Source organism: Tinamus guttatus, unplaced genomic scaffold (assembly GCF_059628265.1).
Source record: "Tinamus guttatus ecotype Peru unplaced genomic scaffold, ASM5962826v1 Tinamus_guttatus_pri_ptg000080l, whole genome shotgun sequence".
Taxonomy (NCBI): Eukaryota; Metazoa; Chordata; class Aves; order Tinamiformes; family Tinamidae; genus Tinamus; species Tinamus guttatus.
Genome location: NW_028288614.1, coordinates 425,150 through 438,288, shown reverse-complemented (window position 1 = coordinate 438,288; position 13,139 = coordinate 425,150). Strand labels below are relative to the sequence as shown.

Genomic DNA, 13,139 nt, shown 5'->3' with positions numbered 1-13,139 from the left:
TTTTTATCTTTATTGTTAACCCAAAGATGTTCAGCTTAGCCTGAAGAACTTGCATCTGGTAGAAAAAAAAATCCCCAAACTCCAGACCCTCCTTTTGCTTTTTGACTGGGATTGGTATTGATCTGCTAAGAAGAAATGTGTTTACTAGCAAGAACTGGCCTTTTCCAGAAAAATGTAATCATGGTCTTCAATTCTTTGAAATTTGCCTCATTATAAACATTAACAAATGGGTACATATTTTACTAAGAAATACTGATTTATTAACAGAAGTTGTGAAGCCCTTGGAAGTAAACCAAGCAAACCATCTGTGAGATGGCCAAAAATTTGACTTCCCTCCTTTTCATGTTGTGTGTGGCTGTGTAAGTGCTTATGAGTGTCATGTCTTCCCTCTTTGAGCTTCTATTTCTTATTTGTAATTGTTATGGCAAAGAAACACTAAAGAAATGAGTTTTACATTTTGTTTGATGGGTGTTGAGGTCTGTGGTCATCCTCACCTCCTTCCAGAGAAATCTGCTAAGCAAGTATCATCCTTTCTGACATTGCCATGGTTCCTACAAGACAAGAGCCTTCACGGAAGTTTTGGCCCTGGTGCAGAGACCCTTCTGAGCAGACTTTAGCGGAGCTTTGACCAGGGTAGACCCAAGCATGGTGCTACCTATCTGGCCAGCTCCTTCTGCAGCTCCATAAGCAGCTCTGTGAGCCCCAAGAGGTGCGTTCCCCACAGAGGCAAAGTCCTGGGCAAACTCACAGAATTGCACAGAACAGTTGAGGTTGGAAGGGACCTCTGGAAACCCTCTACTCCAGCCCCTCTTCTCAAGCAGGGACAGCTAGAGCACTTTGCACAGGAGTGTGTCCAGATACCCTTTGAATACCTCCAGGAATGGAGATCCACAACCTCTCTGGGCAACCTAACCCAGTGCTCAGTCAGCCTCACAGTAATAAAGTTTTTCCTCATGTCCAGCTGAAACTTTCAGCAGTAGCTGATTTAAATCATCCCCTTCTCTGATTTAAATCATCCTTGGCCACAAGAAGCAAGAGCTACTGAGAGATCATACTGACATGAAACTTGCTGAACTTCCAACATGCTATTTGAGCCAGGGTGGGAGGATGGGTCTACAGGGCTTTCCAGAGTCCTGGAAACAATGAAAAAAAATCTCCTGAGGGCTGGACCAGCCGTGTTAGCTCACCATGGCTGCTGTCACTGAGACCACCGAAATGTACCAAAGGACCAAAGCTATACTGAATCTGGCAGTAACTCCAAGGAGTCCACCCCCTCCCGAAGTGTGCACTGGCTTTTGCTTTGCTCTTCACCAGGAAGAAGTAGCCAAGTGCAAGACCTGAACACTGACCCAAGAGCGTCAAAACCTTCAAAACGAGGCAGCTGGAACACATGTCAATTTAGAGGGATATTGCTTCCAAGGGAAAGCCAAAATTTTGGCTTAGAGAGAACGTGAAGCCTGGGAGAGATTGATACTTGGAAGTATTGTGGGTCAATCTCTTTTTTGGCGCTGAATTCAGGCCGGTGTGTGCACAGGGCAGGATTGTGCTGCATGGCAGCAAAAAGGCTGTGTGGAAAGCGCTGAGACCTGCTCCTGTTTGTGGTGCATTCATCAGTCTTCTCTGGGGTTTCACCTGCCAGCCCAGCTGAGATGTACGTGAGTCCCTGACCGGTGGGACTTAAGCACCTCTGTTTGCTCAAGTACAAGCGGTTTTTATTTTCCTGTCTCTAGGTTGTCATGCTGAAGATGACCTAAATTATATCTCTGTATTTTTTTCTGCTGGAGGCAAAGGTATAAAGTCATCCAGGTGGACCTGACGGCGGTCAATAGCTCCTGGCATTGGGGCAGTTGCACGCGGCAGGGAGCAGCAAGTGGCTCTTTCCACCCTCCACCGTGGGCTGCTGCCATGGGGAGCACGTCCAGGTCCTTCCCGCCGTGTCAGGCAGAACTAAACCAACAAAGCTGGCAAGGGACCACGGACAGGTAACATGGTGGTTTGTCAGCACATTATCTGCTGCTATTTTCTGTCTCAGGAGAAGCTGGAGAGCTGCTGCCAGGCAGAAGCCCACAGTAAACCAAGTGCCAGGCTTAACGTGGATATCCTGGAAAAGTATCTTTTATAAACAAACCCAGCACACAGAAAAATTGTCCACACGCCTGTTAAACTAAGCAACCGAAATGAGTTCCTGATTGGAAACGTATGAATAGAGCAGTTTTGGGGTCTCCTCTGCAAGGCAAAGATGGGGAGGTCTGGAAGGGCACGTACTGAACCTCCCCTCGCTGGCAGGGAGAGGGGTTACACAAGCTCTCTGAAAACGTCTTTATCTGCAGCCATTCCCCAGCAATCCTAAATACTGGATATGTTCACCCCATCATTTCACAATGGGTTTCCTTGGGTTTCTAGGAAGTGTTTTCTAGGACTGTCGTTCAGCATATGAGAAAAATATGTGAACGTGATGCACAGTCAGTTCTTTTTTTTCTCTTGGTCATTGGCCGATAATAGAAAAACAAGATATCGCTTAACCACACACCCTATGCTTCTCTAATACTTTCCATTCAATATATAAGAGCATATTACAAACATGAAAGATTTTACTGGTATTTCAAAGATCCCTGCTTTGGAGGGTGTACTGCTATCAGTGCTATAACATAATAAAGTCATGTTTTAAGGAGTAGTATGAAGTCATACAGAGAGTAAATGGCAGTAACTGGTAAATTACATCTTTCTTAAGGTCCAATACAGTGCCTTATAAATACATTTTCCTGTCTCTGTCTAGCAGACAGATTTACTCTTTTCCAGTATTACAAATAGAGAAATAGAGAAACTAAGGAAAGGAAATTGGGTGAAGGAATCAAAAGAGATGAAATGACAACACTGTTTTAAATCTGTAGCTTCAGCTCAGCATTTTTACCATTTTCTATTGCATAAAACAAGTCAAATAATTTCCTTGTTGACTGGTACTTCCTACAGCTCACCAAAGCCAAGCACTGTGGATTTTGCAGGTCTTTAAAATATGGAGGGAAATTCCAGCCAGTGATGCCATATGTTGCTGAAAAATCCAGAATGGTGCAGAAAGTGCTGTAAGACCCGCCACGACCGATTTGGAAAGGGACAGAAGCATAAACCGGATTTTCTGTCCTCGTTTCAAGATCTTGCTGCCAAACAGGGGTTTACAAAGAAAGACCTCTGGAGATTTCTCATACTTTTTGGCTTATTCTCCCGGTGTTCGTCTTAACAGAAATCAGCTGTTCTCCTTCTCACTTGTACAGTATTTGCAGAACAGAGTTGAGCATCTGGCCTGGCTATTATTAAAAATCCCGAGAACATCCTGCTCTGTTAGGAGAACACCACTGCTGGCAACAGAGGGACAAAGATCATTTGCATTCATGATTCCAGGGATCTGTCCGGATCATTCCCTCTATTTTTCCTCCTTCTCCTCTCCCTCTGCAGACAGAGTCATGGCTCTGCTTTCCTGTTCCCTGATGTTTCCTAAGTCGCCTTGCATGGCCCTGGAGCTGGGATAAGCCCTGTGTTTTCCTGGGAGACCCTCTCTTGCAGTAGTTGGATGCAACAGGGTTGTTTTAAGCTACTTTGGACTCCTTCTTAGTTTTTTTCTTTTTTTTTCAAGGGAGGAAATGAAAAAGTAAACAAAGTTGTGTGTGTGCGGAGGGGAATGGGAGGGACTGCCTCAGTGTTTAGGCTCCAACTTTATTTTTAAAAGTGCTCTAAAGTTGGAGTCTGTACCAAAGAAGGGGTGGAGACCAGAAGCGGCTGAGCACTGGACTCCCGTTGACTTGCAGCAAGTTTTTAAAGCCCGATGCCACGTTGCTTTCCTAACCCAAGGCTGGGGAAGGGAGCGTATTGCATCCAGGGACGTCAGGGTGGCTGGGGGAAGGAGCTCTTCCCTGGGAGGACCACAGGGCCCAGGAGCCCTGCTGAAGTGCCAAGCTTGAAAGACTTCAAGGCTTGGCTAGAGAAGGCCGCCACCGATCGGATCTAACGGTGATGCTGCTGGTGGTGGTAGTCCAAGTAGGGCATTGGCTTGGGTGGCCTACAGAGGTGGCTTCCAACCAACATCCCTGTGATTCTATGCAGATAACAGTGGCATTTTGGAGCTCAGAAATGCCGGCACCAAAAACCACCGGGCTATTAATAGCGGGACTTCAGCTGATCTCCACTGGCGTAATCCCTGGCTGCGTTTGGCCTCGTGGCGACCATCAATCACCGGCGAGGTACTGCAGCGTATGGGCTCGAGCAGGGCTTGTTTGCTTTTCCCTAAGTGGAGGGACATCCCGCGAGCTCCCGGTGCTCGTCGTGATGCTTCTGGCGAGAGGCCGCGGCCAAGCGGCGGGTTCCCCCCTCACAGCCCAAGTGATATCGGCCTTTTTTTCCTTTTCCCCTGCCCACCGCAAATCCAGAGCAAATCTGTTGAGACAGCACAACTTGGCCTTAAGTCTGCATTGTTTTTTCACCAGATCAGCAGTGTGGAAACTGGGTCAATTTTTCTAAACATGTGGTTTAGAAATGTGCTGTTTAAAGGGACACTGTCCAATGGCATGAGACCAAAATTAGATTTGTAGTAAAGAAAAAAGTTCAAAGCTCTTTGTAAACACTGAATCCTTGGGGCACACTGACCAAATAGGAGAATAGTAACTTTCCTGGCTTTGTATTTAGGGAAACTGAGGCATAAAGAGAAGAGTTCAAAGCTGCCTGAAGAATCACACACAACAATTCCCCAGCTACAGAACCAAAGGTAATTCATCTCTTCTTTGCAAGTTATTATCGAGAAAATTATAGAGATTTTGTTTTATTTATCATCTGAACTGCAATAGCAACATGGGCAAGTACTGCAGAAAGGTGAGACAAGCGGCTCCAGCTGGGTAAAAGATGAGAATTAGTTACACTGAGGAAGGGAATTCAGGTCCCTTGTTAAGTTGCTTAGGTCTCATAGTGGACCAGTAGAAACACAGGTTGCAGCCACCCTGCAACATGTTGTCCACCTGCAAGAAAGCAGCAGGGCAGAGCTGGTGCCTTCAGTGATGCTGTAGGTCACAAGCCACCGTGTTTCCCTCCTAGACATGGTTGGAAATTTTGGTCTTGTTCTCCCTGCATTTCATATCCTGATCTTTGAAGGGGGCTAACAGCTTCCTTGCAACCAAGGAGCCAGGATATTGCCAGATGCCCAGATACCCTCCTCCCAGGTTCCATAAGAATCACAAGGAGACTTTGCAGGCACAGCCCCATGCAGTCCAGTCAGCTATTACACATGTAGACCTATAGATAAAAAATATATAGCAACATCAGGCCAAAGAGACCCTTTTTAATGCTACATATTCTTTTTTTCTTTTGCTTGAAGCCTAGGCTAAGGCTTTTGTGCAAGCTGCTGCATAAAAATGGGCAGTTAGTGGGCTCTGCTAGTAGGCTGCCTGCGGACAGATTTCAGTCCCAAAAAGGGATTAATTTTCTTGGTAATTGATGGGATTGGAAGCACATTACCCTGCTGAAGGTGACTGGACAGTTCATGTCAGTCATGAAATACGTGACCGGGGTTATTTCCTTCTTTCTGCCAGTAAATAGCTCAGTGGATTATTTTATTTGGTGCTAACACACGGCTTGGTGCTGAACAATGAGGTTGGCCCCTTCTCCATCGCTCTTCCCCCCTCTCCCTAAGAGCTTGTTTTAGGCAAGTCTGATTTAGGCTGGTGGCTGCCGACATGTGGTTCCTTTGAGACCCTCCAGTGTTGCTCACAGCCACAGGAAATTAAAAAGTTAAAGCCAAGGCCAACAGGGAGAGGCTGAGCAAGATGTTGCCCATTTTATGTTAGCGCTGAGGACCAGCTAGGATCTGACACCAGTGACAGAGAATTGCCCTGCAACCCCCTCCCAATGCAAGAGCAAGAGGCTACTTGGTGGCACCAGAAGGTGGGGAAGCTCGTGATGGAAAGAGTCGGTTGGGATTTTATCTCCTAAGTGCAATTAAATCCTGATCTTAGCCCCACCATGATGCTCCATCCTAAGTTAGTTCCTGCATGGAAAGGGATGCTAGGAAAAGAGGAAATACACACAAAGCACGTGCACTCCAGGGTGCATGTCCGCACACACGCATCCATTTGCCCCAGCACTGCACAGTCCTCTGAGATGGTCCAAGCAGCTTGTTTCGCTGCTGAAGCCGTAAGAATGAGAGCGGCCTTTAGCAGAAAGGGGGAAGTGAAGCGCCAGCCCAAACACGATGCTCGAGAGGGACGCACATGGGAGCTGCCGTGGGGTCACAGCAGAAGTTGCCTTCTCTTAGCCCACAACCCTGTATTGAGAAAGGGAAAGGTGCCAGGTGCCAGCAGGAGATAGAAGGATCATGGTGACTCCTCAATATCCTGCCCATGGTCACGTTTTATGCTGTCAAAGCTATTCCTGTGGCCTGACACACCGTGTTACTCCTACGGTCATCCCAGCAGGTTTTAGCTTGGACAGCCTACAGCAGGATGCTCCACAGCTGAATTCACGCAATAATTCAGGTGGGAGGGGACCGCGAGGGATCTCCAGCCCAACCTTCTGCTCCAAGCAGGCTGAGCTATGGGGACACAGCAGGTTGCTCAGAGCTTTACCTGTCCAGCCCTTGTAGACCTCCAAGGATGGAGGTTGTTCAAGTTCTCCAGGCCACTATTTTACTGCTTGACCATCCTAATAGTGAAAAATTATTTCCTTGAAAGAGCTTGAAGGATTAAATGAGCATGAACATAAGGAATCCCCCTCTACGCCCTGACTAGCTGAGATGGGATGCTGACCAGAGGTCAACAGAAAATCTTAGCACTCACGTTTATCACGTAAGATCTCCTACAGCTCTTAATATAGCAACACGCCCCAGAGCATTGACTGTCTTGCTTGGCTCTTTGCCAAGGGATGAAACTTCCCCAAAGTCAGGACCTGGATTACAGGTTGGAATGAAAGTGCCTTTAAAACGTCCCAAACATTATCTCAGTCTTCCACCACCATGCACCAAGAGTGTAAGTCCACATTAAAACGAACAGCGCTCACATAATTACTGCCATTTCCTCCTCAAACTTCAGAGCTAATGGTTTCTTGAAACCCATAGAACCTCAGTTCTCTCTGTGCAGACTTGCCAAATATCTAAAAAGGATAAGAACTTACTATGAAACCAGGCACAGGCTTGCAAACAACTGCTGTCACTTCCTCTCCTCCTGAAGACCGCTGGGTGAACTTAACATCACCATCATTAGCTCCATCTCCTTCTGCCCCTGACGCTAGGCAGAGGAAAAACTCACCTCCTCCCTAGTCTCCTCCCTCTCCATATATCTTTCTCTACTTGGCAACCAGTCTTGCTTCAGGCCATGCAAATCACGCGATTATCTGCAACCGCATTCCTTAGGTCTGACCAGGCAGAGGTGGGAATAGTGCAACCCTGGTCCTGCAACAGTGCCAAAAATCAAAACCCCTCTCTGCTGCTTTGGGAAGCATCTTCCAGCTTTTCTTACACCTCCCACTCTTCTCCCAGGGCCTTCCCAATAGCAGAATGGTTTTGCTCATAGTAGTTGTTAGGTTTCAGAGTCAATAGTATGAATGCAGAAGTTCACACTTGAAGAAACAGTGTGCAGACTCAGGGAAAAGAAGAAACATTTGAGAACAGATTTAGAAGGTTTCCTTTATCCTCAGTAGGCCTGGAAACTTGCTTTTTATATTTTGTTGAAAATTTAAGCACTGCACAAATTGATGGGGCCACCGCTGAAGGGCTCCTAGCACGTCCCACTGCCTTTTGGTTTTGCCAAGCCCCTGCCTGCTCACGAATATGAGGTGTGTGGTCACGGGGAGACAGCGGAAGAAAAAGACGCAGAGAGGAACGTTAACAAAAAAAGCCATTTTATTGAAAATGAAATTCAAACTTCAAATTAATATTACAATCATGAGAAAATGCCAAACAATTCAATTTACAGTTGCAACATACAATACAAATAGTCCCTTTGAAGTTGAAGTAAACTGATCCACAATCATCGTCTGTGGCACAAAGCAGAATGTGTTTGTACAATATGTGCATGAAAAGCAAATCTCGGGTGACAGCATTTGAAAAAAAAATAAAAAAAATAAAGCTTGTATTTACACAAAATGCTACAAATATTTTGTTCCAGCAGAAATTCCAGACTGGTAAAGCATATTTAACAACAACAACAAAAAAAATGGAATGTCACTCATAGTACCTAAAACAAAGTTACTGTAAAGGTATGGTTTTGGCTGATATACTTAAAAGTACGGCATTAAAAAAAAAAAAAGGAAAAAAAAAGCAAAGAGTTATCTGTAAACATGGAAGTAAACAAACATCTAAAAAAGTTCTCAGAGAAAAATGTTAAAATGAAATGCATTATATTTAAAAACAACAAGAATGTCGAGGGCGGGGGTCAGAGGGCTGGGCTTGGTGGATCTCGTACGCCTGGCTGGTACCCGTGCGGGTTATTGCTTTCGTTGCTGGCTTGCGGGGCTCTGGCCGCACGCGCTACGTGCCAAAGTGCAAAATTGTCCCCGTGGGAGCGGGGACCCTCGGCGGGGCAGCCGGGGCTGGGGCAGGACGTGCCCTGGGCCGCGCTGCCGCCTGCGTCCTGCCCCGCGCGCGGCGAGCGGAGCAGGGGGGTCCGCGTGCCTGACCTGCCGGGAGGGGATCTTTGGTAGGATGAGAGAGCTGGAAAGTAGCAAAGGCAAATCCTGAAAAACCGTTCGAGACTCTCCGAGGAGCGCCAGGGGTTGCCGCCTGCCGAAGGAAAGGGCTGGGGCGCCTGGATGAAACTCCTCTCCGGAGATGCTAAAATGTCACACAATCGTGTGAGGTTAACTACCTAACACTGCGTTCCTGTCTTTCTTCTTCTTCTTTTTTTTTAAATTTTATTTTTTTCCTTTTTTTCCCTCCTGAAATCCTGAATCGGGAGTGTTCCCAAGTGAACTTGGAAGTGTTGGCAAAAAGCTCGGATGTGCTCCATGTCCGTGGCAACCCCGACCGGCTTCCCCGAGGCACCGAGGGGCTCGGGAAGCACCGGGCCTGCTCCGAGGCAGCGGAGAAATCCCATGGAAAACCCCATCCCTGGCCTCGGATGTGGCTCAGCCCGCGTGTGAACGTCTGTCCCGACCGGGCTGGTTCAAAACATAAAGCGGGGCCACGAACAGAATTCTGCCGGTGCTGAACAAAATGCAGATCTGCTCTGCGCTGGATTTATCCAGAAATGAACAAACAAGCAAACAAACAAACAAAAAGAAACAAGTGCTTGAATTTTACAACAAAGTCTTTAAAAAAAGAAAAAAAAAAAAAAAAGAAAAAAAAAGAAGACGACTCTGGGTTGCTGCCTGCAGCCACTTTAACGTTTCGACACAAAAAAAGCACCCTAAAAATTACTTAATATGCATACAGTAAACCTTAAAAAGCCCTTCTCAGCAATAACAAATAATGTACAAATATAGTACCTTTTATTAAATAGGAAACAGCTTGCACTGGCAGTACATCTTTTTCTCTTGCTTACTAAACAAATAAAAAAAAAAAAAAAAAAAAGAACTGAAATGTGTAACCAGACACTGGCTTTTTAAGTGCTGCTGAGACCGACAAACGTATTTTACAGTTACAAACACGCGGGCAGGGGTGCGCTTCAAGCCACCACGAGCCGCCAATAAATAGAATCAATTACAGCTTCCATCTTTGAAGGAAAACTAAGTATTAGCAAAAAAAAAAGTGTCTTACTTCGACTTTAAGCATACTTGGTATACAACCTTTAGAAGGCAAAGACTTTTTTTCTTTTATTTTTTCCTTTTTTTTCTTATTTTTTTTTTCTAAGGAATGGCACAAATTGGAGGCCAAGGGGGAGCAGGTCCATGGCAGCCGGCATCGGGTCTGGCCCTGGCCATGGGCACCGGGGTGCAATTCCCGATCTCCCGTGTCCCAGAGAACCCGCAGGGATCCCGCAGGGGCCTTGGCTTGCAAGGAACCACCAACCCTTTGCATTTAATGCTCAGGACGGGCAAGGCCACGGTGGGACCGTGTCTGCCTCGACGCGAGGGCCAGACCTGCTCTCCCTTCCCGCTATGGCTGGGCAGCCCAGCGGTGCCGCCGCGGGTGCATTTTTTAAAGCACAGTTGGAAATTTTGGTTTAAAAACAAAAATGAAACAAAAAACTGTCAACATTCAAATCGTGTTGCCAAAACAGAACATTTTGAACAGGAGTGTTTTTGAATTTCCAAGAAAAATCCTGGGAGAGGAAGAAAGCAGGTGAAGGTGGGAAACTCTTCATCCTTCCTACTGTATTTTTTTTCCAGTGTCTCCACAACTATGAATTAAAAGGCAAAACTGTGTTGAAGGCAACCAGAGAGCTAACAAAATAGTTTGAACACACTATTTCCTTCATAAGTTATACAAAAGGGTCCTGCATCCCAAGCCGTGTGATGCGGATGAGCTTGGGTTGGTCCCGCTGTTTTTAAATCCCACTGTAAACTGCTTTGCACTGGAACTGCTTTTAGAGATGGGTAAAGGCTTGAGGTTTACACCATTGCGGAAATGTAATAATTAAAAAAAAAAATACTTTTAGAGACCGAAGTCAATATATCATTACATTAAGAAACGTTTAAAGGGTCCAAATGTCATTAAATAATTATAAATATTCTTTTAAAGTTATATGATGATTCATGTTAGCAAACAACCTCAAATTTTACACATTTATAATTTAAAAAGAAAAATAAAAAAGAACATAGCCGAACACAAATACTATGTATACCAGTTTGGCTCTAGTAATATATATTGCCATTTTCATATTTTGCATAACTAACAACGTTTTTTTCTTATTCTTAAGAGGATTTGGTTTTTTTATTTTTAGTTTTTGGTTAACTGCACGAAGGCAAAAGCAATGGAGGCCAAAGCAAAAAGAAAACTCCAGGGTTGTCTATCCTAACTGGTTCTCTTGAAGTACCCCAAAACAAAACGAAAGGGAAAAAAAAAAAAAAGAAAAAAGAAAAAGCGATGAACACAGAAACGCTCCAACCTTCCCCTGCAGCAAGGCTCGGGGCTGAGTTTGGGGATAGCTCTTTTCATCTGAATGTATCACAGCAAAGGGGAGGCGACTCGCTCGCTGCTTGCCTCGTTACGTGCGCCCATCCGAGCCAGCTGAATTGCACCAGCGGGGGAGCACGTTGCATGGTTGCAGCTGTATCTGGAGTTCGTGTTCCCTTTCTCGTTTTTTTGAAAAAAGAAGAAAAAAAAAAAAATGGACCGCAGCCTTGGCCTTGCATCACCGTGTCTCTCCTCCCAGCTGGAGAGTCCTTTCTCTCCTCCTTGGCAAAGAACTCACTATTTAGCACGATGTTCTAGTCGGAAAAAAAAAAAAAAAAAAAAAAAAAAAAAAAAAGGAGTGGGGTATTTTTTTTGGCATGTAAAAGTACTTTTTTAAAATATAAAACACGGTAAAATGGTTCCGAGAAGAAAAAAATATACATATATATGTGCTTTTATCCACATAATCTGAAACACGGGTCGTGGTGGTGTGTTGGTTACTCTCGTGTTATTTATGGCCATTATCATCCCATCTACACAGTTGCACATATCAGTAAAACCTATTTGAAAGAAAACAAAGCCAAAAAAGAAAACCCCCAAAATAACCAGGCACTTTGTAGTTAGTTGACCGTTTGTGTGTGTTTTTTTTTTTTTTTTTTGGCTCGTGGAGGTCGGGCTGGGCAGGAGCAATCTCAGTACGGCCTCCAAACGGACTCATCCATCCTGCCACTAGAATTCAAGACGGTTGGGGAGCTGCTGTGGCTGCCATCCGCCTCCACCCCGTCACTCTGGTTGGGCAAGTTAGGGTTTAAGAGCGTGCTGCCGTTGGCCGCCGTGGTGCACGGAGGAAGCATCCGGGAAGGGGAGCGGTCCCCTCCCGGCACCATGGGGAACTGGTACGATCCCGACGAAGTGCCATAGTAGAGATATGGAGTGCTGCTGGTCTGGAAAGGTCCACTTTGGTTTTGGGAAGAGCCGGGGTAGGGCGGTGGCAGGTAGGTGTGGTAGTGAGTGGTTGCGGACATACCCAGTGACATGCCTGAGGTGACTGGCGGTGTATAGGTAAAGGTAGCTGGATAGTGCATTCGAGGGTTGGAGAAGCGGCTCTCAGTGAGGGATGAAATGCTTGTGAACTGCCTGGGATCTGAAAATGGGCCCAGCTCTGAAGCACCTAAAAAATTATAACAAAAGACGGGGGAAAACAATTCTGTAAATACCGTTTTTTTTGTTTTCTTTTTTAAGCAAGAGCCAATAGCTGTTTTTTTTTTTTTTTAAAGAAAACCCCACTTCTTTTGGCCCCCAAAAGAACAGTAGATCATAGCAAATAACACATTGCAAGGAGCATATACCTGTTGCCTACAAGTGCTGGGCCGAACGGGTCCCTGCTCTAACCGCGCCGATGCCCACGGAGGCAGCAGTGCTGCCAACCCGGAGCATTCCCAAGCCACGAGCCCGGCCCGCAAAAAAGCCACGGGATTTTCTCAAAAATCAAGAGATTGAAAGAAAAAAAAATAAAAAAAAATAAAGGTCTCTGTATTCAGTTCGCCCTCTGGCCTGTGAGCTCTGAGGGTGCCCTCGCTTTGCTAGTGTTTTCCTACAGCCTCTCCAGTACCTCAGTCTTTGTTTTGGCAAAAGCTGCAGTTCATGCCTATGTGCGTGGGGGTTCAAGCAAAAATGAAGTTTTGGTGCAGCTAGCAACAAAAGTCCCAGACTTGGCAACACTGGGTTTGCTGCACCACTGACATCAGCGGAGTTACACCAAGGTGCAACTTCCCATGTCAGCTCTGATGAGGATCCACTAAGCTGCTTTCCTATCTGCAAAAAAATACTACTTGTTGCAGCCGAGGAGGTTCAGAGCGGGACAGGCCACTGGGCTGATAGAAAAGATGCAGATTTTACTTTGCAGCACAGCATGTGGAAGTTACAAGCCCAACACTTGTCCCGTTGCTGCAAGAAGTTGCTTCCTCTGCAGTCTGCTCAGCGTGGCCGAGGGGAAGAGCACAGAGTTTACGGTTCCTGAAAGCACCTGGATGGTAACGCCGTGAATCTGATTCTAACGCAGAGCAGGGGCGGGTGAGCTCAGCTCACCTCCTTTTCAGTCCCATATCAAACA

General features: G+C 45.9%; 1 protein-coding gene across 3 annotated transcripts in view; it reads right to left on the bottom strand.

Annotated features, from left to right (window-relative positions):
* RUNX2 (RUNX family transcription factor 2) overlaps nt 1-13,139 on the bottom strand; it is a 145,618-nt gene that overhangs the window by 55,979 nt on the left and 76,500 nt on the right. For 2 of the 3 annotated variants that reach the window (XM_088520113.1, XM_088520114.1), the window contains one exon: nt 11,454-12,197. The exons of the other annotated variant lie outside the window; for it this stretch is intronic. In XM_088520113.1, coding sequence (XP_088376239.1) covers nt 11,719-12,197 — 479 coding nt within the window. In that variant the 3' untranslated portion in view covers nt 11,454-11,718. Of the gene's footprint in view, nt 1-11,453; nt 12,198-13,139 lie in introns of those variants that run through there. 3 annotated transcript variants of the gene reach the window in all.